A 27,668-nucleotide genomic window follows, 5' to 3' on the forward strand; every position below is an offset into this window, starting at 1 on the left:
ATTAGTAACCTGTTTTCACATTACAACATGTATGTCAAACTCAAGGCCCGCGGGCCAAATCCGGCCCGCGGTGGAATTATCTTTGGCCCGCGAGATAATATCTAATTACTATTAAAGCTGGCCCCAGTAATCGAAGCGCCTATGGCGTATGATATGGCTAATGCTGAGTTTATTCAGGTACCAGGTTTTCAGGGTTTTTAGTGTTTATTCGGCAGTCTTCTTCATAAGAAACGGAATTTGTAAAGTGAAACACTTTGTAGTTATAGCAGAGACTGAGACACATGAGAGCAGGCTGGAAAAACTGAGGCAACGAAAGCTGCGTTCGCACGTGTCCGACTGATCCGGCCCGCATGAAGCTGCATTTTGCTCAATCCGGCCCGTGACCTAAAATGAGTTTGACACCCCTGCATTACAAAGAGGATTTTCGCTTTTACGAAAATTTTTCCCATATAAATTAATGGTTCTTCGCTTTATGCCATTTTGGCTTAAGAAAGGTTTCATAGAAACGCTCTACCTTTGTAAGGGGGGGGGGGGGGCACCCGTATTTGAGTATCTTTGTATATATTTTTTGACTGTTGTTTGTTTAATTATGGGTTGTATGTAAAAATACATAATGTCATCATGATACCATGTGATTTGTGCATGCCTCACTTAAAGATATAGTTACACCTGCATTTCAGACTCTATATCTTCCTTTGAATTAATTTAATGTTTAGAAGTTACAAAACATAACATTGGCAACGAGGTATTTTTAAAATGCACCCAAGATGGCTACTGACCTTTTGAAATGAAGAGTCATTCAAATTTCAAAAGAGTGCAGCAAGAGCATCGATGAGTAAAAAGAAACAGCTAGCATGTGCACAGATGGTCTTCAGAAGAGAAGGCACAATCAAGCATTTTTTAAAACCAGAAAATGGAAGAATTTATGGGTTCAAAAAGAGCGAGTACTGGGTGATAATCATTTTTTTAAAAAATCAGAAAAGGCTGGATACATCAGAAATATTGATAAATTTGATTACTATATGGGTAATTGGCTCATGTATACTGAGTTATTGGAACAGTATTTTGAAGCAAATGAAATAGCCAATGTGCCAATTTTGCTGATTTCATTAGGTTTTAAAGCATACAGTTTGTTTCAAAAGTTTGACTGCTCCAACCAAACCATCAGAAATTAGGTTCGCTGCTCTTGCAAAAGTGATGCAGGAACACTTAGAATTGAAACCATTTATTGATTGCAGTATGTTTTTGATCTCATAAGCAGAATCAAAAGGAAGGGGTATCCATTTCAGCATATGTGGCTGAATGGAAGAGATTTTCTGAGCATCGTCAGTTCACCGATGGTCTTAATGATGCACTGAGAGATTGTTTAGTTTGTGGAATCTTAAAAGAAAACATTCAAAAATGTCTCCTAATTGAAGCACAGATTTCATCCAAACGGATAATGGAAATCACTGTTTCAGTGGAAATTACAGACAACGATGCAATTGAGTTGCAGTCAGGAATGAAAGTGAGCACGAATAAAATTACATGTCCTGAACAGAAACCGGCCTGGCCATATAAATTGTGTTACTATTGTGGTAAGAGCTTAAATACACCAAGTAAATGCACATTTTAAGGCAAAACTTGCAGACAATGCAACAAAGTAGGACACATGCAAAGAACATGTTGGACAGACAAAAATAACTGGTCTGCACAGAGGAGAGAAAGAAATAAAAAGTTCAGATGCAATTTCATAAGAGGGCACTAATCTGTATACTGTTGATGAAAAATCAAATAATGATGAGCGTGACACTGGGTAGCCCTAAGGTTTACAATGAAAACTTAACAAGAGACAAGCAATATGGCTTGCATCAGAAGTGAACAGCAAATTAATTAAAATGGAATTGGACACTGGCTTGGCTGTTTTACTCAGTCCACAAAATGAGTTTGAATGGCATTCCAAAGATACTAAACTGAAGCTTGCAGATATCCAACTAAGAACTTATACTGGGGAAAAAAAGATAACTCCTGTCGGAATGCTATCTATTCACAGTGGAATACAACAACCAACAAGCCACATTGGTTTTGTATGTGTAAAACAGGAAGGTCGGCGCTGTGAGGTCGTGAGTAACTGAGACAACTGCAACTTAAACAGAGATCCATTCACTATTGACGTACACATCCCCTGCAATAAAGCCAACTGAAAGCAAATTAAGAAAGGTGATGCCACAACTGTCTCCATGCTGAGCACCATGAACCATTACCCAACAGAGGACAAACAGATGTTGATGCAACCTCTGAGCCTCTGGTTGGAAAGCATGTTGGCACAAGGAAGGGCCATGCAATGCTGCTCATAGGAAGCATGGAAGTGACAAAAACAGTGGTCCGATTGCAACATTTTTGTAGGCAATGTATCTGAGAAAGCTTCTGATATGTTGCTCAGGCAATTACTTCTGAAATGAGACTTGCTTTTAAGCTGGAAAAGAGTTTAAGGAGGTTCAGGAAAGTTGCAAGCATTCGGCTTTTGTGAGTATAAAGAACCAGAATCTATTTTGCATGTATTAAGGTTATTGCATGAGCTTCAAGTGGGAGACAGGCTGCTTATAAAAGTAGATCCAAAGACTGAAGCTCAACCTGATGAAAACAGAAGGTTTGTCAGACAGTGTTGTGGATGAGGAAGCCAAGAGGAGAGATCCGATTGTAAAGGGAGCAATAGGAGGATGGAGAAGAAAATACCTCAGTGAACCAAATGCACCTTTCCAAAATCAAACTGCACAAATGAGAAGAAAAAAAGAGGGAAGAGACAGAGAGAAAAAATGGAATGACAGAGATGATGTGAACGAAAGCTGTGAGAACCACTTCCTGCAGTCTCAGAGTCAACTCCAGCAGCCACTGCGGAGGAGGCCCCAGAACCTAAGATTGCTTCACATCCGCAAGTCTCACCTGTCAAGCAGAGTAATGCTCCTTGTCAGGAAAGATGTTATCCTTCAAGAGTAAGAAATCCATCACAGTTATTAATTCTTTAAGCCTGAATTAGACAATTTAAAAATTTACTATGCTGCAGATATCTGTATTCAGTGGTTGTATTATATAGTATGCTGTGTATATAGTTGAGATGCATTCTGTGTTGAGATGGAGTTTGTTGATAAGTAGGTTGATAAGCAAGTGTGTATTTGATATTTCAATAATATTTGAGTACTCTTGTATGTATAGTTTTATTAAATATTTTAAATTATTACGGGTTATATGTAAAACTACATTAATTGCATGTGTCATCACATTACCACGTGATGCATGTGCTCCTCGCTTGAAGCAAAGATGAAGTTACACCCACATTCTTCAGACTCCGTGTTTTCCTTTGAATTAATTTAATGTTTTGAAGTTATGAAATATAATGGTATACAGCTGACAGGGCCAGCATTTATTCCTAATTTCTAACTGCTCTTAAGAAGACAGTGGTGAGCTTTCATTTTGAGCCACTGCAGTAATGCAGTTATGTGACAACCGAGTTTTGCACGATAAAAAGTAATGGAATCAGCCCAGTCCATTCAATACCGTTCTCATCATTGAGTACACCTACATGAAGCGTTGTCACATGAAAGCAGCATCTGTCATCAAGCACCCCCACCACCCAGGCCAAGATTTTTGTGTTGTTGGTCTCTCTTCCAAGGAAGGTGGGACCTGTGCAGAAGGGATGGTTTGCACCTGAACTGCAGGGGGACTAATATCCTAGCGTGAAGGTTTGCTCATGCTGCACGGTGGTGTTTAAGCTAGAGTTGCAGGGTGATGGGAACCAAAGTAACAGACCAGTTAATGGAGAAGTTGTGGAGGCAAATGTTGGTAAGACTCTGAGTTATGAATCAAAACGCATGGTGTGACTAGTGTCCTGAGCTGCGTATATTTTTATGTGAGAAGTATTGTCAGAAAGGCAGATGGTAGTGCTGAAGATGAGGTAGCTGGCTTACAAACGGAGGCAATGTGTACTGAGGAGAGGTTGGTGATACGGCAAAATTACAGTCAACAGGATGAGTTGGGATGTAGAAGGCAGACAAAAATTGAAAAGGGTGAATACTGGACTGAAGATGTTATTTTTGAATGCATGCAGTGTATGGAATAAGGTAGATGAATTTGTAGCACAGTTACAGAGTAGCGTATGTTTTTTATGTATGTATCACTGAATCATGGCTGAAAGAAGATTATAGCTGGGAGTTTAACATCCAAGGATACACATTGTATATAAAGGACAGGCAGATTGGCAGAGGGGGTGGTGTGGCTCTGTTGATAAAAATGAAATCAAATCTTTCGAAAAGGTGACATAGGGTCAGAAGGTGTTGAATCATTGTGGGTAGAGCTAAGGAACTGTAAGGGTAAAAAGACCCTGATGAGAGTTATATACAGAGACCCGTTCAGCAGTAAGGATGTGGTCTACAAATTACAAAAGGGTAATGTTACGATAGTCATGGGGGATTTCAATATGCAGGTAGATTGGGAAAATCAGGTTGGTGCTGGATCCCAAGAGAGGGAATTTGTGGAATGCCTAAGAGATGACTTTTTTTGAGCAGCTTGCAGCTGAGGCCACTAGGGGATTAGCTATTGTCGATTGGGTGTTGTGCAATGAACTAGAATTGATCAGAGAGCTTAAGGTAAAAGAACCTTTAGGGGAAAGTGATCATAATATGATTGAATTCACCCTGAAATTTTAGGAGAAGCTAAAGTTAGATGTATCAGTATTACAGTAGAGTAAAGGGAATTACAGAGGCTGAGAGAGGAATTAGTCAGAATTGATTGGAAAGGAACACTAGCAGGGATGACGGCAGAGCAGCATTGTCTGGAATTTCTCAAAGCAATTCGGAAGGCACAGGATATATACATCCAAAAGAGGAAGAAGTATTTGAAAGGCATGATGACAGAACCATGACTAACAAGAGAAGTCAAAGCCAACATATTTGCCAAAGAGAGGTCATATAATAGAGCAAAAAATAGTGGGAAGTTAGGATTGGGAGGCATTTAAAAACCAACAGAAGACAACTAAAAAAGTCGTTAAGATGGAATGCGGAAGTTAACTAGCCAATAATATTAAAGAGGGTACCAAAGGTTTCTTCAGATACATAAAGTGTGAAAGAGAGGTGAGTGGGTATTGGACTGTCGGGAATTGATGCTGGATAGGTTGTTATGAGGGACAAGGAAACAGCAGACAAACTACATAAGTATTTTACATTTGTCTTCACTGTGGAAGACACAAGCAGTATGGTGGAAGTTCCAGGTGTCAGGGGTCATGAATTTTGTGAAGTTACCATAAACTTGAGAGAAGGTTCTTGGGAAACTGAAAGGTCTGAAGGTAGATAAAGTCACCTGGACCAGATGGTGTACACCCAGGGTTCTGAAAAAAGCAGCTGAAAATATTGTGGAGGCATTAGTAATGAACTTTCAAGAGTCACTAATTCTGGAATGGTTCTGGGAGACTGGAAAATTGCAAATGTCATTCCACTTTCAAGCAGGGAAACTATAGGCCAGTTAGTCTGAACTCAGTGGCTGTAGAGATGTTGGAGTTGATTATTAAGGATGAGGTCTCGGTATTTGGAGGCACATGATTGGCAGGAGACAATGAGTGGGAATAAAGGAGCCTTTTCTGGCTGAATGCCGGTAACTAGTGGTGTTCTGTAGGGGGCAAGTGTTGATTCCGCTTCTTTTAACATTACATATCAATGATTTAGATGATGTAATTGATGGCTTTGTGACCAAGTTTGTAGACGATACAAAGATAGATTGAGTGGCAGATAGTGTTGAGGAAGCAAGGTGCCTGCAGAAGGATTTCGACAGATTAAGAGAATGGGCAATGTAGTGGCAGATGAAATACAGTGTAGGGAAGTGTATGGTCATGCACTTCGGTGAAAGGAATAAAAGTATAGACTGTTTTCTAAATGGGGAGAAAACTCAGAAATCCGAGAAGGGACTTGGGAGCCTTGTACAGGATTCCCTAAAGGTTAACTTGTAGTTTGAGTTGTTGGCAAGTAAGGTAAATGCAATGCTAGCATTCATTTCAAGAGGTCAGGAATATAAAAGCAAGAATATAATGTTGAGACTTTATAAAGCACAGGTCAAGCATTACAGTATTGCAAGCAGTTTTGAGCCCCTGAGAAAGGATGTGCTGAAACTAGAGAGGGTTCAAAGGAGATTCACAAAAATGATTCTAGGTTTGAATGGCTTGTTATATGGAGAGTGTTTGATAGCTCTGGGCCTGTATTCACTAGAATTCAGAAGAATGATGAGTGACCTAACTGAAACCTACCAAATGCTGAAAGACTTTGATAGTGTTGGTGTGGAGCGGATGTTCCCTATGGTGGGTGCTTCTAAGACCAGAGGATACAGCATCAGAATAAATGGGTGTCCTTTTAGAATGGTGACGAAGAGGTATTTCTTTAGCCAGAGAGAGATGAATCTCTGGAATTCTTTGCCACAGACAGCTGTGAAGGCCAAGTCTTTATGTATATTTAGAGGTTAATAGATTTCTTGATTGGTCCGGCCATGAGGGGATACAGGGAGAAGACAGGAGATTGGGGCTGAGTGGAAAATTGGATCAGTTATCATGAAATGGCGGAACTGACTCAATGGGCCAAATGGCCTAATTCTGCTCCTATAATGGTTTTATACAGGAGCCTCAGAAATCACACCACCAGGTTCAGGAATAGTTATTAACCCTCAACCATCAGGCTCTTGAACCAAAGGTGATAACTTCACTTGCCCATCACTGAAATGTTCCCACAACCCATAGTCTTAACTTTCAAGGATTCTTCATCTCATGTTCTTGATATTTATTATTTATTTCCTCATTATTATTGCTCTTATTATGTCTTCTTTTTGTATTTGGACAACTTGTCTTTTGCACACCAGTTCAATGCCTAAGTTGATGCAGTTTTTCTTTGGTTCTGCTATGGTTATTATTTTATAGATTTTTGAGTATGTCCACAAGACAGTGAATCTCAGGATTGCATATGATGACATATGTGTACTTTCATAATAAACTTACTTTGAACTTTGTACTTTGAATGGCTTGCATGGCTCTATCAGTGGGGATTTAGGAGTCAACTGGATTGTGATAGATCTAAAGTCACCTACAAGCTTGACGAAGTAAGAAGAGCAAATTTCCTTCATGAAGTTTCTGTTAGTTTGTTGCTACTGAAGCTAGTTTTCTTTCTAATTCAGATAACTTTATTCAATTTAGATCCCATAGTTTAACTTTGCTATAGTACCACCACAGTACACTATGATTAAATTATGCACAACATTGCAGTTTGAATTTATACTTCATCTTCAACATAAATAATGTTTAAATGTTTCACAAAAACATAACTATAATTTAGAACCCAAAAGCAGGACAACAGCAGCATGGCAGCTAGTAGTTCTACAGAGAGCCAGTGATTCAGTTGGTGTAAAGTTTGTATTTTCTTTCTGTTTCTTACTCCAGACTCCTCCTACATCCATAAACCATGTAGAGTTGGTAGATTAATTAGCTTTGGTGTAAATGCCCTTTTGTGTGTAGTTGAGTGAGTCTGAAGGGTGTGTTGCAGGTGACAGGAGATGTTGAAACAAATATGGAGAGATTAAAGTGTTATTGTAAATGGATTCCTGATGGTCAGCATGGATTTAGATGAAGAATCTATTTTCATGTTGTATTGCTGTACGAGGAAAAGGGGGAGTCAGTTTTGATTTGTTGGTCCATGGCCACCTTTGGTGCCAGATGAGGCTACTTTCAGGGTGGAACCTTGTGTTACGTCGAGGTACCATCTAACCTGATGGTATGAATATCAATTTCTCCTTTTGGTGAAACAAATTCCCCCCCCCCCCCCCCTTCATTTATTTCCATTCTGACCTTTTACTTCTTCTCACCCGCCTATTACTTCCTCTTCCCTGTCTTCTGTGGTCCGTTCTCCCCACCTATCAAATTCCTCCTCCTCCAGCCCTTGAATTGAATTGACTTTATTTCTTACATCCTTTACATACATGAGTGAAAATCTCTACATTATGTCTCCTTCTAAGTATGCAATGTGCAATCATAGTAATTAATAATTTGTAATAAATAGAACAGTCAATGTAACATAGTACACTCAGATCAGGGTGAGTTAATCAGTCTGATGGCCTGGTGGAAGAAGCTGTCCTGGCTTTTATGCTGCGGTACTGTTTCCCAGATGGTAGCAGCGGTTGGGGTGACTCGGGTCCCCAATGATCCTTTGGGATCTTTCCCATCCACTTGACTTCATCTATCACCTTCCAGCTAGACTCTTTCCCCTTCCCTACCTTTTTTATTCTGGCATTTTCTCCCTTCCTTCTCAGTCCTGAAGAAGCGCCTCAGCCGAAAACATCGGCTATCTATTCATTTCCATAGATGCTGCCTGACCTGTTGAGTTACTCCAGCATTTTGTGTGTGTTGCTTTGTACTTCTAGCATCTGCAGACGTTTTTGTGTTTCTAATTAAAAACTTGGCCAGACACATGAATTTTAAAGAGGATCTGAAAGGAAAATGTGAAGATGGAGGGACAGTGAGATTTACAAAATGAATTGCAGAAAGTAATGCTGAGATCTCTTGGTGTCATTCAAGTCCATTTGCTAGAGCTTCTGTATTTTAATATAGGGTGTTTGGTCAATGGACAACATTTAAGAATGCAAAATCTGATTTATTTTTTTCTTTAACCCTCAGCTTCCTGAGCTTAGTACTGATGTCATTGGTAATTTCCAAGTTATTGCTATTGCTGATATCACTCATCTTATCAGGGATTAATTTTGTGATACAAATTCAGTATCAAGCAAGAATTCAAGGATTGGAAGTTTGTACGTGCAGTTTAAGACCAAATCTGATTAAATCAGATTAATCTGGTCAGGTTTGAAGTTTTTATGCTATCTTGCTAAATCTTAAGGAACTTATTCCAATCAATTTGGTGCTATTCTATCTATATATAACACCAATTTTCACTGCCTCCGATATAGGATATGGAAGTCAAAACCACGTTCACAATCTCAGACATATAGCATTTGGCATTTAGAACAGAGATTAGCAGAAATGTCTTCACCCTTCATCGGGGGGAAAAAAGACTGGAAATGACAGCTGTCAAGGTGAATTCCAGTGATCTAGTTCTGAGTACCTGGATACAATATTGCAAGAGGTTTAAGTGAACCTTAAGAATATTTAGGACTTAAAAATACATTCTCAGGTACTGTATTCTACCTCTAGCCATAGTGCAGTTCACAATTTCCTATTCGACCCAAAGTCATTCATGAACCAGCCTATGGTCTCACTTTTAAGGACTACAGTAGTATGCAAAAGTTTCAGGCACATATATATAGTGAGGGTACCTAAAACTTTTGCACAGTATTGTAGTAATTTTATATTACTGCCGCAAAAAAAAAAACAAATCTCATGACATATGAGTGATGATAAACCTGATTCTGAAATGGGTCTATCGTGGACTGAGAGTGGGAAGGGGGCAGGGAGAGGGAAATAATGGTTGGGAAAAGAGGAAGGGAGAGGAGAGGGAACAGGAAGCACCAGAGAAACACACTGTAATGATCAGTTGTTAGGAATCAAATGTCCTTGCCTGGTGTCTCAGGGCTGGGTGTGTCTGCACCCAATCCACCTCTCCCTATCCCTGGCATTCCTTCTGTACCATGTTTCACACCTCTCCCGCAGTGCTCTGTCCTCACCATTCCCAACATCCTTTGCTCCCGCCAGATTCACAAATTTACTGTCCACTCCACGTTGACAAATACAGTACTGTGCAGAAGTCCTGGGCACTCAAGATGTGTGCCTAAGACTTTTGCACGATACTATATACAGGTCATAATCTCAATATTGTTTATTGTTTTTTTATTTGCACATTTGGTCTTTTACACATTGGTTTCTTTGTCAGTGTGTGTTTTTCATTGATTCTGTTGCATCTTTTTTTTACTGTGAATGCCTGAAAAAATAATCTCAAGATAGTATGTGGTTACATATGTCTTTTGATAAAAATTTACTCTGTACTTTGATAAGAACTCATGCTTTACATTCAAGAGCTTCAATATACTGCCACAATAATGCTCCCAACATTATTTTACACTGCTATATTAGAGTAACTCAGCAAGTCAGGCAGCATCTCTGGAGGGGAATAATGTCAGTATTTCAGGTTGATACTCTTCATTAGGACACAACAATGGGAAGCAGCAGCTTAGTGAAGGGAAGCAGAGTGGTTCTATCCCCAAACCTGTGAAAGTGATGCTTTTTTGTATTACTGGAATATAATGAATTTTTTTTGCTCCATAGCTGCACTAAATTAATTAATCAGTATTCTTATGTCAAATCATCCCTGTTGTGATGGATTTGCTGACTGCAAAATTCTAAACACCAATGAAGACCTTAAGTCCTATCCAATATAAATAGCCACGGGTACCCTTACTGAAGGGAGGTTATACTGTAACTACCCAATCTTCAAAGACTAGTTTATTCCCCTGTTTATGCTCCACAGTGCCAATACCCACTACTGGAATGGTGGGTGGGTCACTGCTATCTGCCAAGGGGAAGATGCTTCCAGCTAACAAAAACACGAGGCTAACAAAGTAGTTCATTTATTTTTGTTTATTTTTAGTGATACGTGTTTAAATTCAAACAACATCTGCTCTCAGAGGATTTTTATCTTATAAAATACTTACAAATTACAACCATTTCTAAAACAAAGCATTTCCAAAACACACATACAATCCCTAAAAAGACATACCCATGAGCTGCAGACATACTAGACATCTGTTACAGCTATCGAAGGCAGAGGAATAGATTGTAGTTCGCTCCATGCTTGATGTTTCTGGATCATTCCTAAAAAGCCTGAAATTCTCTCTTCATTCATACTATTTCTTTACCACTTGGGTAGCTTCACACACATGCAATAATTTTCCAGATAACTTTGAACAGAAGTGATCTGAAAGCTTCTAGGAGACACATTTCCCAGGTACTGTCAGTTAATGTTGTGGAGCTAACTCTGTGAGTACACAAATCTTCCAACTATTCATTGATCCACTATTGATATGCTAAACGATAAGATCTATCTGGTCTGCAAGCTTCCTTGTGCTAAACAACTTAGATGCTACCCTAAAGAAGTTTAAATCTTCCCTTTAATGGCAGTTCAATGAAACCTTCTCTCACTGTTCTTTGCTGCCTACCGACTCTTCAACGATGTGTTCCCCCTTCCCTTTCTTTCTTGATCTTCTACCCTCTTCTATCAGATTCCCCCTTCTCCAGACAGTTACCTCTTTCACCTATTAACTTCCCAGTCCTTTACCTGACCCCTCCCTTTACCAGTTTCAGCTATTGCCTGTCACCTTGTTAATCTAATGCCCCTCCCTTTCCCCAATCGTCTTGATGTAACTTCTCATCTTTTGTTCCAGTCCTGATGAACAGTCCTGGCCTAAAATGTCGACTGTTTACTCTTTTCCATAGATACTGCCTGGCCTGCTGAATTCCTCCAGCATTTTGTGTGTGTTGCTTGAATTACTAACGTCTGCAGGTTTTCTCGTCTTTGTGCTACTATTACATTGCGAAGTCTCTTCCAGGGATGTCTACCCTGAAGAAGTTCATATCTTCTCTTTGGAGTTCAGTGAAGCCCTCTCTCACAGTCTCCCCTCTGTGATCTCTGCTGCCCTCCGACTCTTTAACCATGTGCTCCTCCTTCCATTTTTTTCCATGGTCTTCTACCCTCTCCTATCAGATTCCTGCTTCTCCAGCTCTTTACCTCACCTTCCCCCTTTACCAGTTTCACCTTTCACCTATCACCTTGTACTACTTCCTCCTCTCCCCCACCTTCTTGACCTAACTCCTCATCTTTTGTTCCAGTCCTGATGAAGGGCCTTGACTTGGAATGTTTTCCATGAATGCTGCCTGGCCTGCTGAGTTCCTCCAGCATTTTGTGTGTGTAACTAAGCCAACTTATCTAGTTGAAACAAGCCAAATTAAATAACCCATTGTCTTATACTGCATTGTCTTGTATTAAGGAAAAGAGAAAACAGAGAAATCCTGACTTCTTAGCTTGAATCAGTAGAAATGAGAAAAAGATGGAATTTGTAAAGAAGAAAGTAATAACAGAGCACCCAGAAAGAATAATAAGATGAACAAAGTCAGCATCAGCTTATGAAAGGATAATCATTTTTGACTATTCTATCAGTTTCTTGTCACTAGTGAAGTAGATGAGGGGGATTCAATGGATGTGATGAATTTAGATTTTCACAGGAAATTGAAGGTGGTATATTGAAATACATTAAGAAATAGCACATGCAGAAAGCAGATTTGGACTAAAAGGGTCTGGCTCAGGTTAACAGGCTATAAATAATGGAGTGCCACAGGGATCAGTGTTTGTACCCTAGCTATTCACAGTGTACATAAATGATTTGGCTAAGAAGACAAAATGTCAAATATCTAGGTTCATTGACAATAAATGAGGTGAGATTATGAGTAAGGAATATTGTAAGCAAGCTTTAAGGGACTTTAGACAAGGGAAATGAGTAGCAAGAGCAAGGCAGAAAGAATATCTTCTGGGGGAAAAATGTAAGATTGTTCAATGTGGTGCATGAAAAAGTTGATATTCAAAGGGTGCTGGGTGACTTGCTCATTGGACTGTGGAAGCTAATATTCAGATGTAGCAAATAATTAGGAAGGTAAATAGTGCATAATTTTTTTTACAGAAAGATAATTTTTTGTAGGAATGCAATGAACTGTAATTATACAGAGCCTTCATGAGATCTCATCTCTAATATTGGTCTCCTTATCAAAAAAAGGATATTCTTACCATTGAAGCAGTGTAGTGATAATTCACCAGACTGGTTCACTGGTTGGTGAATGAAGTGAGATAAAATAAGCTTGGTCTGTCTTCTCTGGAACTTAGAAAAATGGATGCAATCCCAATGAAACTTAAATAATTTCTGTATGGCTTGACAGGATGAACATAATAAGAAAGTTCCCCCTGGCTGAGAAGTCTAGAGACATAGATTAGTCTCACAATTAGCAATAGGCCATTTAGGACCGAGATGAGGAGAAATTTCTTTGTTCAGTGGGTCATTATAATTTTTGACTCTAGAATTTGTGGAAGTTCATTATTCAGAGAGAGTTTGATAAATGTCTCGTTATCAGGGGATTGAAATATAAGGACATTGTGCAGGAAAATGGGTTTGAAGCTGAATAGCATCCATGATCTTGCTGATAGGTGGTGCAGGATCGGGCCAGTTGGTTTATGCCAGCTCCTCCTTGAGTTCTTATGCAAATTATAGATTTCTCTCTGAGTTGTGGAGCGTAATGATCTCCTTTGTACAACAATGACAGTAGACTCTAAGATGAAAACTGTTGGCATTTGTTCTTGGGTCAGTAAGTTTGTAACTCCCCACAAATGCAGATGTTCCAGGTTTGTTCTCAGTGCTTTCACTCTCAAGTTTGATCCCTACGGGAATCAGGATTAGCACCAAACTTGCTAAAAGTCACAAAGAAAAGAAAATCTGCAGATGCTAGAAATCCAAGCAACACACGCAAAATGCTGGAGGAACATTTTGGGACGAGACCTGCCGTCCTACCTGGCCCAAAATGTTGACTATACCCTTTTCTACAGATGCTGCTTGGCCTGTTGAGTTCCTCTAGCATTTTGTATGTGTTGCTGAAAGTCACAGCAGTTGTATTGGGAAATCTACTTGCTGACAGTTAGCTAGGTTAAATATGTTGCAGATACAGAAAGCCCATTGAAGAAAAAGTATGAGTTAATGTATGTTTTGCCAATTAATTGAGCCTGCTTTAAACATTTTAAATACTTTTTAAGATTGTGACTTCATGCTTTAACTTTTTAAATCTTAAGTTACAGTATTCAAACAAGTTGATTATATTCATAGTTTTTGAATCTTTCTGATTGCCAGGAGCCTGAGGAAGCATTCAATGTACTTAAGAAAGCCTGAGACATTGCTGGCTGTCAAAATGGTTTCTTCAGTCACTTTATTAGCGTTTGTTCTGACCGTCCAATGTGCTGACCTTGTTGTGACATATGGGCTCCATCTTGGATTTGCACTTTACCAGCAAGTCGATATCATGGAATCCAGAAACAAAGCAAGCACATTAATTCTGTACTTCATTAATAAGTAGTAATAACTCACTGCTACCAACGGTTTCTTGCTCAATATGAGCAAGAAGCTGTTGGTTTGTCTCATCAGGCCGAGGCGAGATCAGTCTTGGGCAAGGTAAATTATCTGGTAACTTTCTCTTATCTTGTTCTTATTTATTCATTCCTCATCTGTTAAGGCATAATAGTGTTGTGAGAATGGCTCCAGGGGCAGTGTTTTGTTCTGTGAATAGGATATGGGAAGTCTGGGAGACCTCCAGTCTCCTGGATAAGCACATCTGCACCAGGTGCACTGAGCTGCAGCTCCTCAGAGAACGTATAAAGGAACTGGAGCTGTAGCTTGATGATTTTTCACAAATACGGGAGAATGAGGAGGTGGTAGGTAGGAGCTACAAGCAGGTGGTCACTCCTAGGGTGCAGGATACAGGTAACTGAGTGACTGTCAGGAGAAGGAAGGGAAATGCACAGATAGTGCAGAATACATCTGTGGCCGTTCCCCTTAATAATAAGTATGCAACTTTAGATACTGATGAGAAGGACAATCTACTTGGGGAGGGGGGTGGGAGCCACAGTAACAGGGTCTCTGGCACTGAGTCTGATGCTGTAGCTGAGAAGAGCAGAGAGGTGAAGAAGACTACAGTGTTAATAGGAGATTCCTTAGTCAGAGGACCAGAGATGAAATTTTGTGATACAGACACCTGGATGATATGCTGCCTCACTTGTGCCAGGGTCAGGGATGTCCTGGATCAGATCCATGGCATTCTCAAGGACGAGGGTGAGCAGCTAGAAGTCTTGGTGCATATTGACACGAATGACATAGGTAGACAAGGTGAAGAGGTCCTGAAGAAAGATTTTAGGAAGTTAGGTAGAAAGCTGAGAAACTGGACCCCCAGGGTAGTCATCTCTGGATTGCTGCCTATGCCATGCGCCAATGAGGGTAAGAAAAGAATGATTTGGCAGGTGAATGTGGGGGTGGGGAACTAGTGCAAGGGTAGGGGTTCAGATTTATGGATCATTGGGATCTCTTCAGGGGAATGTACAAAAGGAATGGGTTACATCTGAACCTGAGGGGGTCCAATATCCTCGGAGGCATGTTTGCTGGAGTTGTTTGGGATGACTTAAACTGATTTGGCAGGGGGATGGGAATTGAAGTGATTGTGCTGAGGATGAGGTAGTTGGCTTACAAACACAGGCAATGTGTAATGAAACACCTAGCAGGGAGAAGCAGTTAATAGGACAAAATTGCAGTCAACAGGATGAATTGCAATGTAAATGGCAGATAAAATCAAAAAGGGTGGATTTGAATGGGCACAGCATATGGAATAGGTAGATGAACTTGTAGCAGTTACAGATTGGCATGTATAATGTTGTAAGCATCTCTGAATCATGGCTGAAAGAAGATTATAACTGGGAGATAATGTCTGAGGATACACATGTATATAAAGCTAAGGTAGGTAGGCAGATGTGGTGGTGTGGCTCTGATGGTACAAATGAAATCAATTCTTTAGAAAAAGGTGACATATCATGGTGACATAAGGTGTTGAATCGTTGTGGATAGAGCTAAGGAACTGCAAGGGTAAAAATACCCTGAGAAGAGTTATATACAGACCCCCAATCAGTAGTAAGGAGGTGTTCTACAGATTACAACAGGATGCCAAAAGGGCACTGTTACAATAGTCATGGGGGATTTCAATAAGCAGGTAGATTGGTGCTGTTTTTGTGACCTCTCTCCCATGGGGTTTGCATTCATTTCTGACTTATGAACAGTACAGGTATAAACAACTTACAGGAATGGAATCTTATTCTAACCTGGTGCTGCATTGTGTGTATTTCTGGTCACTACATTATAGTAAGGCTTTGGAAAGGATGTAAAAGAGGTTCACTGAGAAGTTGTCAGTATTAAAGAGAAACTTTGATTGTTTTCTCAGGAATGTTGCTAGCTGAGGGGTGACTGATTGAAGTATATAAAGTTCTGAGAAACATAGACAGGATAGGTGGTCAGTTTTGTTTTACAGAGGAAGAAAATGTCAGTTGTTAGATTTAAAGTGAGAAAGGGGGAAGATTTAAAGGAGATTTGCAAGGCAAGTTTTTTTTAAACTCAAAAGCAGATGGTATCTGGAATGTGTTGCCAGAGGAAATGGTGGAAGCAGATAACAGTGCCAAGATTTAATGGGAATTTAGATGGGCACATGAACAGGCAGCAGGTGGAGGGACACCAGACATGTACAGGCAGATACGATTAGTTTTGATTGATATCATGGTTGCCACAGACATCATGGGCCAGTGGGCATTTTCTTTGCTGTACTGTTCTGTGTTCTCATACATATTGCTCTTTACCAAGGCACAGGCAGGATAATTGTTCCAAGGCCAAACTAACCTCCTGCTGAGTGTTCTTCTCTATCTTCTGCACCTCAGTTTTTCACAGCTTATACTGTTCTGCGTGGACTCATTCTTGGAAAACCCACTGGTGTACTTGAATCTGGGTACTGTTGTCACTTTGAAGCAAGTAAAACTTCCGGTAACTGCCATCTCCTACTTTTAACTTGAAACAATTATGAAACGCACCAAAAATTTGTGGGTTTGTAGCAGCAGCAACGACAAAGAAAAAGATCATTGGTCTCTTAACCTAAAGTAGTTGATGATCTCTTCAGATATTACGATCGGATCCTTTCTAATGTTTAATGTGTATGTGGCCGTGCAAGTTTAAGATGTATCATTTGCACCAAACTGATATTGCATGTGAATTGATGTTCTGACCTGCAAGTTTTGTCCATATCCATTACACCTATAGACATACCTACTAGGAACCAAAAGAAATGGAACACCTGACATCTTGAGCTTGCTATTTAATTAAATGAAGAAACTGAAGTGCAGAGATTGAGAGGGAGATCAGATTGGAAGAAAGGATATCTGGGAATTTGAACATTTCAGGAAAAGTAATTTTAAAGAATAATGAATATTTAAATATTTAAAAGTTGTCAAGCTGGTTTCCTACTTCAGAAGATCAGCCACTCTCAAGTTTTGCACATTACTACAAAACACTCATGAATATGGCAACATGATAGTAGAAAGTCAGAGGATGTCAGTTCAATTCTAACATGGTAGGAAAAAAGTGAAATCTTGTTATTAATGAAAATTAACCATAAAATCTTTCATGTTTGGTATGGTGGTACTGCTGTAATAAAGTATCAATGAACGATCAGTACAGCCGCGCAGAGCTTGGTACTCTGTGATTCATCATTAACAACAGAACTGCAAGCTACAACAACCAGTTGCCTCATAATCTGGTACATCTCTTAACATTCAACCAGAATGAAGTCAGACGAATCACACTGGTTCTTTGGGGAGTGTAAGAGTGTATGGTGATAGCAGTACCAAGGATACTTTACAATCAGTTAGTGAAGATAGTGCACATAAATGCTTACTACACACAGAAAGTCACAGATGGAAGTAAGTGCTTTCATAATTATTGAATTAGAATAAAGTTCTGGAACTTACAACACATAGACAATGATAGTGAGGTGACTCCTTGCCATTAACAATGATGGATTACCATGGATGAATAATAACGTCAAGATTGAATTTTTTTTCAGCATTTTCAGCAAAAATGACCAACAGTATAATCCTACTCTATCTCCTTCCACATCACATCATGTTAATAACCAGTGACCAACTAATTTAAATTGCTTGTGTAGCTGTGAACTTTAGGGACAGTAAAGGTTGTGGGGAGGGAATATCTTGGATGTAAAGTTGAGCATCTGGTCACCAGATTTAATTCCCCCTCCCCCCAAGTCAAACCTTTCAAATTAAGGTATGTCATGTCCATATGTATGATAAATTAGGCTTAGCTGATTGTCAGTCTAATGGCATCCTTTCATTGCTAAAGTGATAACTAGTTATTAATGACAAGAGGATTTAGGATGTGTAGCCATTTGCAGTGCAAGCCTTATAACCGTTAGACTGCTTTGGTAAATATGGGTTTAGTAAAGACAAATGCACAGTATTTAAAGGTACTTGAAGACAATATCCAATTTTATGGATATTTGAGAAAGTCCAGGAACAGCTTCTGTATCCTTTTAGAAGTCCTCTTTTCTGTTTCTTCGAATTTTCATAAGATGTTCAGAAAAGTTGTTTTACACCAAAAGGATTGAAGTGAAAGGAAGAAAAGAATTACAAAGCATGGCAACCTTTACATCAAACTAGCCCATAAAGCATATGCAATGGCTAGTAATAAGGCTAGTAATGGCTAGTGAAGGTAGGACCGATTAGAGATAAACGTGGGAATATGTGCCTGGAGGCTGTGGAAGTGAGCGAGGTCCTCAATGAATACTTCTCTTCGGTATTCACCACTGAGAGGGAACTTGATGACGGTGAGGACAATATGAGTGAGGTTGATGTTCTGGAGCATGTTGATATTAAGGGAGAGGAGGTGTTGGAGTTGCTAAAATACATTAGGACGGATAAGTTCCCGGGGCCTGGTGGAATATTCCCCAGGCTGCTCCACAAGGCGAGGGAAGAGACTGCTGAGCCTCTGGCTAGGATCTTTATGTCCTCGTTGTCCATGGGAATGGTACTGGAGGATTAGAGGGAGCCGAATGTTGTCCCCTTGTTCAAAAAAGGTAGTAGGGTTAGTCCAGGTAATTATAGACCAGTGAGCCTTACGTCTGTGGTGGGAAAGCTGTTGGAAAAGATTATTAGAGATAGGATCTATGGGCATTTAGAGAATCATGGTCTGATCAGGGACAGTCAGCATGGCTTTGTGAAGGGCAGATTGTGCCTAACAAGCCTGACAGAGTTCTTTGAGGAGGTGACCAGGCATATAGATGAGGGTAGTGCAGTGGATGTGATCTACATGGATTTTGGTAAGGCATTTGACAAGGTTCCACATGGTAGGCTTATTCAGAAAGTCCAAAGGCATGGGATCTAGTGAAGTTTGGCCAAGTGGATTCAGAATTGGCTTGCCTGCAGAAGGCAGAGGGTCATGGTGGAGGGAGTACATTCAGATTGGAGGGTTGTGACTAGTGGTGTCCCACAAGGATCTGTTCTGGGACCTCTACTTTTTCTGATTTTTGTTAATGACCTGGATGTGGGGTTAGAAGGGTGGGTTGGCAAGTTTGCAGATGACACGAAGGTTGGTGGTGTTGTAGATAGTGTAGAGGATTGTGGAAGATTGCAGAGAGACATTGATAGGATGCAGAAGTGGGCTGAGAAGTGGCAGATGGAGTTCAACCTGGAGAAGTGTGAGGTGGTACACTTTGGAAGGACAAACTCCAAGGCAGAGTACAAAGTAAATGGCAGGATACTTGGTAGTGTGGAGGAGCAGAGGGATCTGGGGGTACATGTCCACAGATCCCTGAAAGTTGCCTCACAGGTAGATAGGGTAGTTAAGAAAGCTTATGGGGTGTTAGCTTTCATAAGTTGAGGGGTAGAGTTTAAGAAATGCAATGTAATGATGCAGCTCTATAAAACTCTAGTTAGGCCACACTTGGAGTACTGTGTCCAGTTCTGGTTGCCTCAGAAGGATGTGGAAGCATTGGAAAGGGTACAGAGGAGATTTACCAGGATGCTGCCTGGTTTAGAGAGTATGGATTATGGTCAGAGATTAAGGGAGCTAGGGCTTTACTCTTTGGAGAGAAGGAGGATGAGAGGAGACATGATAGAGGTGTACAAGATATTAAGAGGAGTGGACAGCCAGCGCCTCTTCCCCAGGGCACAACTGCTCAGTACGAGAGGACATGGCTTTAAGGTAAGGGGAGGGAAGTTCAAGGGGGATATTAGAGGAAGGTTTTTCACTCAGAGAGTGGTTGGTGTGTGGAATACACTGCCTGAGTCAGTGGTGGAGGCAGATACACTAGTGAAGTTTAAGGGAGTACTAGGCAGGTATATGGAGGAATTTAAGGTGGGGGGTTATATGGGAGGCGGGGTTTGAGGGTTGGCCCAACATTGTGGGCCGAAGGGCCTGCAATGTGCTGTACTGTTCTATGTTCTAATGATGCCTTGAGATTCAACTTTTCTAACAATATCTCAATATATCCTTACTAGCCACTGTACATCCACTATATCTCAAGACATGAAACAATGATTATGACAAGTTATACCTAATCTGAATAGTAAAGTATATGCTGCTGATGAATATTTAAGACTTCTGACTTTAGACACGTTTTTATCATATACTCAATCAGTGCATTTTTTTTATACTGCAAGAATACCTAAGAGGTGTTTCAAAGTATAAAGTTGACAAATTAGCAAAGCAGTAGGACATTTGAAGCTCTCAAGTCAAAATAAATTGAGTGAATCTTGAGTTGCTTATTGATATTATCTGAAGCTGTTAAAATGGACCCAATAGTTTGAGGCTAACTCTTATATCTGACAAAGTAAAAATTCAATGGATTAGAACTTAGCAAGCAACTGTGAAGAAGGCAAGATTTGCAAAGAATCTCCTCCGTTCGTTAATTTACTGTTGTTTAAAGTATATAAATCAAATTGGTAGAGATTTTTGCAAACGAGAATTTTTAATTTAACTGATCAAAAGTGAAATGAAATTTCCCTTTTGGAACCAGATGTAGAACTGGTTATAAGTTTAGATAATTCTGTAATAATTAGAAGTTTTATGTCACAACATGGAATCAAATAAAGGTCTATACTTTTAATGCAGCTTGGTAGTGATCTCCGAAACCAAGAATTTCACACCATTAATTAAAAGTCTAACATGATAATAATTTCAAAGGGTAATTTTGAGTTGTGAAATGAAAAGTTTATGGAATTTGCAATCTCATGGAACAATATGAATCCCAACATGTCTGAGGTGTTCATTGATCCAATAATATGTTATTGACTACAAGTTGTTACTCTAATATGCTTTCCCTGTTATTTTGATCCAAGTCATATTTAACTGCTGTTTTCAGTGCTGCAGATATTTAGCTAAGGAGCTGTTCCCACTGCCTTTGTGATTACTTTGGTTTATTCATATGTAGTTTGTGTGAGTGCACTGTGGAGCACATTTTTCAGCCTGCAGTCATAATCCTGAACTTCCAGTCATCTATAATTTAAAATTTCTGTCCCCTTCCATCTTGGATATATTGAATACTGTAAAGTCCAGTATTGTGCATTTTATCTTTGTCTATTGTTGGACAAAGAGTTAATTAATGTCGTCAAATAGCCTACTGAGGAGTAAACAGTGTTTCTACCCTTTGCAGTAATGGTGATCTTATCAGACAGCATAATGCATTTGCATCTGATTCAGTAATTCTCCCAAAAGTGGTTATTAGCAGTTTGAATATTGCTGAACTGAATAATTATTAAGAGATTAAATGAACTAAACTTAAAGTGCTTTTTCCTTTGAGGAAGACAGAATTCCATTTTTAGTTAAAGGGACTATAATAACTAAATGCCAGCAATGCATACAGTTAATACAGACTGATCTTTGCCAATAAAGGAGATGTTGATCTTTATGTGTTGATATACAATGCACAGAAAAATTTGCTATTGTCTCAAAATAATCATCTTATAATTAACAAGCATAAAAAGCAGTTGAAATGCTATTTATTAAATTTGAATTGACATTGTAGAACACATGGTATCCTTCAGTTCAAGTTAAAGTTGAGATTTGGTGGTGAATACCAGAATTTCGAAGTTCACTGATGATACAAAGTATGCCAGTGTGAAGAGAGTAATGATCAATTGCAGCAGAATATAAACAGTCTGGTGGAGGGGCAAACCTCTGGAAAGTGTGGAGAAATGTGAGCTGATATATTTTATTGGGCAGAATGAGATGGAGCAATACAGAATAAATAGTTCTAAAGGAGGTTCAGGGGTCAGTCTGTTGTTAAGAGTTACTCTGGTAGAAAGCCAGGATGAATATGATGGGCCAAATTTCTTCTGTTCTCCAACCATTCTGTGATATCCTCTTGACTCTAGATGGATTAGTGATTATCAAAAACTTCTTATGTGACTTGACAGGAGAAATGCAGATACAGAGGGTGATTCCCTTGACGGATGAGTCTAGAGCCAGGTTTCAAATTCTCAAAATTAGCGGTTAGCCATGCAGAAGTGAGGTGAGAAGACATTCCTTCATAGAATCACCATCTTCTATGTTGAATTCCCTTTCAAATGCCGAGTAAAGAATCTTAGATAAGTGACAACCTCCTGTTTCTATTTCTTACGTTCTTCTGTTTTTGAAAGGGATTACCCTATACTTTGAGACTTATAATTAATGATGTAGTGTACCTCTTTAAGTTTTACTAGTTTGCATCAAGTTTACATCAAGATCCATAGGTCCTACCTCAACCAGCATGACACTTAAAGCCAGTTGATTTTGTGATGGTATTCACAAATGATTGAGCTCATACAATACTCCTGAAGTCTATCCCTAAGACGAAGAGAAGGATTACTGGTTCTCTCAAATTACAAGTGTCTGGCTTATGTACAGTGCCTCTAAAAAGTATTCACCCCTCTTGAAAGTTTTCGTGTTTTATTGTTTTACAGCACTGAATCACAATGATTTAATTTGGCTTTTTTGACACTGATGAACAGAAAGAGACTCTTTTGTGTCACTGTGAGAACAGATCTCTACAAAGTGAACCAAATTAATTACAAATATAGAACAAAAATAATTGAATGCATAAGTATTCACCCCCTTTAATATGACACACCAAATCATCACTGGTGCAGTCAATTGGTTTTAGAAGTCACATAATTAGTTAAATGGGGAACTGTTTTTGGAGATCTGTATGCAGGCAAGGTGTTTCAATTGATTGTAGGAAAAATACACCTGAATCTGGAGGGTCCAGCTGCTGGTGAGTCAGTATCCTGGCAAAAACTACACCAAGAAGACAAAAGAACACTCCGGTTGTCTCCACAAAAAGGTTACACAAAGTACACTGCAGATGCTGTGGTCAAAGCAACACGTACAAACAAGCTGGAGGAACTCAGCAAGTCGGGCAGCATCCATGGAAACGGGCAGTCAACGTTTCGGGCCGAAACCCTTTGTCAGGTTCCACAAAAAGGTTTTTGTGAAGCACAAATCAGGAGATGGATACAAGAAAATTTCCAAGCCACCGAGTATCCCTTGGAGTACTTTTAAGAAATGGAAAGAATATAGCACAGATGTAAATCTGCCTACAGCAGGCCATCCTCAAAAACTGAGTGACCATGCAAGAAGGGGACTAGAGAGGGAGGCCACCAAGAGACCTATGACAACTCTGGAGGAGTTGTAAGCTTCAGTGGCTGAGATGGGAGAGACTGCACATACAACAACTGTTACACAGGTGCTTGACCAGTTGCAGCTTTATGGGAGAGTGGCAAAGATAAATCAACTGTTGAAAAAAATTCCAATGAAATCTCAGCTAGAGTTTGCCAGAAGGCACGTGGGAGACTCTGAAGTCAGCTGGAAGAAGGTTCTATGGTCTGATGAAAACAAAATTGAGATTTTTGGCCATCAGATTAAATGCTATATTTGGTATAAGTCAGACACCACACGCCATCCAAAACACATCATCCATACCATGGAGCATGGTGGTGGCTGCATCATGCTGTGGGGACGCTTCACTGCAGCAGGCCCTGGAAGGCTTGTAAAGGTAGAAGGTAAGATGAATACAGCAAAATACCGGGAAATCCTGCAGGACAACCTGATGCAGTCAGCAAGAGAACGGTGACTTGGGAGAAGATTTGTTTTCCAGCAACACAATGACCCCAAACATAAAGCCAAAGCTACACAGGAATACCTTAAACACTATAAAGTTGATGTCCTGGAGTGGCCAAGTCAGAGTCCAGACCTCAATCCAATTGAGAATTTCTGGTTGGACTTGAAAATCTGAACAGTTTTGTAACAAAGAATGAGAAAAAATTGTGGTAACCAGATATGCAAAGTGGATAGAGACCTATCCACACAGATTCAAGACTATAATTGCTGCCAAAGGTACATCGACTAAATACTGACTTGAAGGGGGTGAGTAAGTATGTAATTAATTATTTTGTCTTTTATATTTGTAATTAATTTAGATCACTTTGTAGAGGTTTTCACTTTGACATGACAGTCTTTTCTATTGATCAGTGTCAAAAAAGCCAAATTAAATCCACTGTGATTAAATGTTGTAAAACAATAAAACATGAAAACTTCCAAGGGGTTGAATACTTTTTATCAGCACTGTATAGTCCATAGATATGATCAAGCACTTGGGAGATCAATGGGATGGATTTGCTGACTGTTGTAGGGCTCCAGGCATCTTCTGCCATGTGAGAACACCATTTGCTGTTGCACTTCCAATTTATGAAATGTTTGGGTTATGAGAGTTTCACAGGAGTGAAACTCTACCATAATCTGGGATGACCTTTACCCAGTACTGCTCTACTAGGAAAAAATAACATAAATGCCTCACCTAAGATACACGTAAGGGTCCACTAAGAAAACACACATGATTCGCTGTTCAAATCCGTTTATCATACCTTTGGCTTCCTTAGTTGTAGAGTACATTCCCTTGTAGAATAAGTACTGCCTTTATGGACAAGTATATTTTTGGAATATATAAATAAAAATATTTTTATAATCTTAATTTCTAGTTCTAAAGTAAGCAACGACCATAAAAAGCTATCAGAAATTGCAAGGCATTGTGGTAGGCCACAGTTTGTTTGGAAGTGGCATTAGTTTCACACTGAATTGACAACTTGTAGCCTTGCATGCATCAGGAAGTTTGAAACTTCCATATGAACACACAAATCCCAAAAGTAATTAAAAATGTGGAAACTAGCCCGCTAATTCATAAAATGTAAACTACTTAATTCTTACCTTCCCCCTTGCCAGCTGATCCTCCTTATTCAGATGACCAAATTGGCTGCTCCTTTCCCAGGTTTAATCTGCTGAGTCTAGTGTTGGAGAGTATCTGGGAAAACCACTGTTGCAGCTAACAATGTTTTCAAGAGTTCTTGTGAATTTATATTTTAAACTAACATTAAAGAAGAGATTTTTTTGCTTAGATTTTAAATGTTTTTGAAAATTCTGGGCATTCAGAATTTAATATGTTTGACTTTTGATAATAGCACTTGACTGAACTGTCCAACTGACATCTATCACACTATGTCCTATTGCCACTTCAGGGCCATGCCCCTTTGGATTACGCATAGACAGACATCAGTAGTTTGGCAAAAAGTTGGTCGATAGCTCATATTTATGCAAGCAGTAAGCAAAAATGACTAGCTGTTGATGGTACATTCTGGCCCATTCAATTCCTGAGTAAATAATCCCTAGTCTAATATTCTGCAGATTTATTTTGTATTCAGTTTGTTAACCATTGATGAATCTTGGTGTCTGTAAGCTTTCACTACTTTTAATAATAGTGAAAATATCATCTGTGTTGCATTGCGTAACATAATAATCCATAAACAGAGTTAAGGGAAAAGTTCATAAGCTAGGCAGCATCTGTGAAGAGAGAAAACATTATTGTTTTGATACAGAATGTTTTCTCTGACCTACGTCAAGCTGAAACATTAACTCTGTTTCTCTCTCAACAGTTTCTGCCTCACCTTCTTGGGGTATGACCAGCATTTTCTGTGAGTTTATTTTAGGTTTCCACCATCGGATGATTTTGCTTTCACGTTGAGCATGTTTGATGTGTGTTATAGATAGTGCCATAAGCTTCCTGGTAACATTTGGATACAACGGCTTGTTTTAAAAAGGAGGCAATTTCATTTCAGTTTTATGATGGAAATTTACATTTACTCTATCCACTATTTGACAACTTGAAGTTGTTCAAATGAAACCAAATCTTTTCTAGCTGTAGTTGAATCATTTCCATCCAGATAAAATATTTAACAAATAAATTTATTTGAAAATTTATTTGTGAACATCATTCTTTTATTTAGCACATTCTAAAATACATTTTCATTGTATTTAGAACATAGTTCATACATCAGGATGTCTTCATTTTGAATTTTGAATTGGCCTTCTGTGGGGAATTACATAAACAATCATAGTAACCAATTATTATTGAGTATAGTAAACATACTGTACTTTTGACAATATTAAGATGTGTGGTTTCATTAGATGAATGAACTTTCACCTTAAGGAATTTAAGTAAATGTTATTTATCTTTACAGCTGGGCAGGTACCCAAAATTGCAGGAAGAGACAGAAAAGATTATTTTCAGCTACATACGAGAACGAGAAGATAGGACAAAGGATCAGGTTAGTGTACTTTCTTAACAAGAACAGAAACTTCTGGAGATACTCATGTGGTAGGTGAAAGGACAGAACGTAGTCTCCTCAAGAAGATTTTCTGTAGGCAGCCCTTCAATCGTGCATCTAAACCTGGATTGTTCTGTTTCTACCCTGCTGTTACATGACTACTGAATGGTTTCTTAATACAATAAGATGGCCTTTTGACCATACAATCTACCTCGTTATGATCTTGCATCTTATTGTCGACTTACACTGCACTTTCTTTGTAGCTGTTGCACTTTATTCTACGTTTACCTTTGTTACGTATCCCGTAACTGGATCACTTACCAGCAAAGATAGAGAGGTCCGCTGAAGTCTGATGGTACCATTTTCAAACATTTTTATTTATAAAGGGGCACAAAAGTAAGGTTAATACAAACATTCAGATACCATAAGTCGTCAATACTCAATCTAAAGCGCAGGTATAGTAATAACCAATAAGAAATAAACTCTATCGTTGTCTAGGGGCAATGTATATATTGTCCGCTGTATATCTGAAAGTCTCTTGCGGTCACTGCAGTTCCACCAGCTGCCGTCTTTTGGTGGTGTCGCGTTGGTGCACTTTGTTAAAGAGAGAGAGATAGAGATTAAATTAAACAGTTACCCGGCCTGGTTTTCCAACCTTTAGGAGTTCGATTCGTCGAAGCCTCGTTGGGGAATGGACGCTCACTTGTGGCCTCCCCTGTAGCTAAGCCATTCTTTCGTGGTGAGGCCGCCAATCCCAGGCAAGGAAAAGACGCACACGAACCCCACCACCGGCTGTCACTCTTAAACACTGTCGCAGGATTTCCAGCGTGTCTTCTGGTGCGTCTGGGGGGCCGTCTTTACAACCCCTCTTTTATCTGAACTCACGGGGTCTCAGCTGTCAATCAGGTTGGGATGATGCAATCTCTCTCCATCTCTCCACCCACGTTGCCCTGCGGGTATACACGTAGTACAGTTCCCAATTCACAAAGGTGTCTCCACGAGACAATGACCACAGTCGCCAGCTTTGCCTCGCCGTGAAACGTGGGACACCGCACGTATCTCTCTCTTCTCTTGGGTCATTGACCCCCCCCTTCACTAGGGCTCTGGCGATTCTCACAAAGGAGGGGGCTGGGATCATAACACCTTGTGCTATGTAATGATTTGTTCAGTATGAACAGTCTTCAAGGCAATTTTTTCACTGTTCCTTGATGCCTGGTACAATGATAGTCCAATTCCAACGTCCAATTGCAAATGTATTTTGCCTTAGAATTATTAAGTTATACAATATGGAAACATGCCCTTTGGCCCAACTGGCCCACTCCTCTAAGGTGCCAATCCCAAGGTAGCCCCGTTTCATATCTTCAAGCGTGCGGCTGTCATGGGTGCCTAGCCCTAAACAGC

At 39.6% G+C, this 27,668-nt stretch overlaps 1 protein-coding gene across 2 annotated transcripts in view; it reads left to right on the forward strand.

The window, feature by feature from the left end:
* The window catches only part of dnm3a (dynamin 3a), a 217,368-nt gene that overhangs the window by 76,722 nt on the left and 112,978 nt on the right, over positions 1-27,668 (forward strand). For both annotated transcript variants that reach the window (XM_073063584.1, XM_073063585.1), the window contains exon 11: positions 26,181-26,267. In XM_073063584.1, coding sequence (XP_072919685.1) covers positions 26,181-26,267 — 87 coding nt within the window. The remainder of the gene's footprint in view (positions 1-26,180; positions 26,268-27,668) is intronic.

This window comes from Hemitrygon akajei, chromosome 12 (assembly GCF_048418815.1).
Source record: "Hemitrygon akajei chromosome 12, sHemAka1.3, whole genome shotgun sequence".
Lineage (NCBI taxonomy): Eukaryota > Metazoa > Chordata > Chondrichthyes > Myliobatiformes > Dasyatidae > Hemitrygon > Hemitrygon akajei.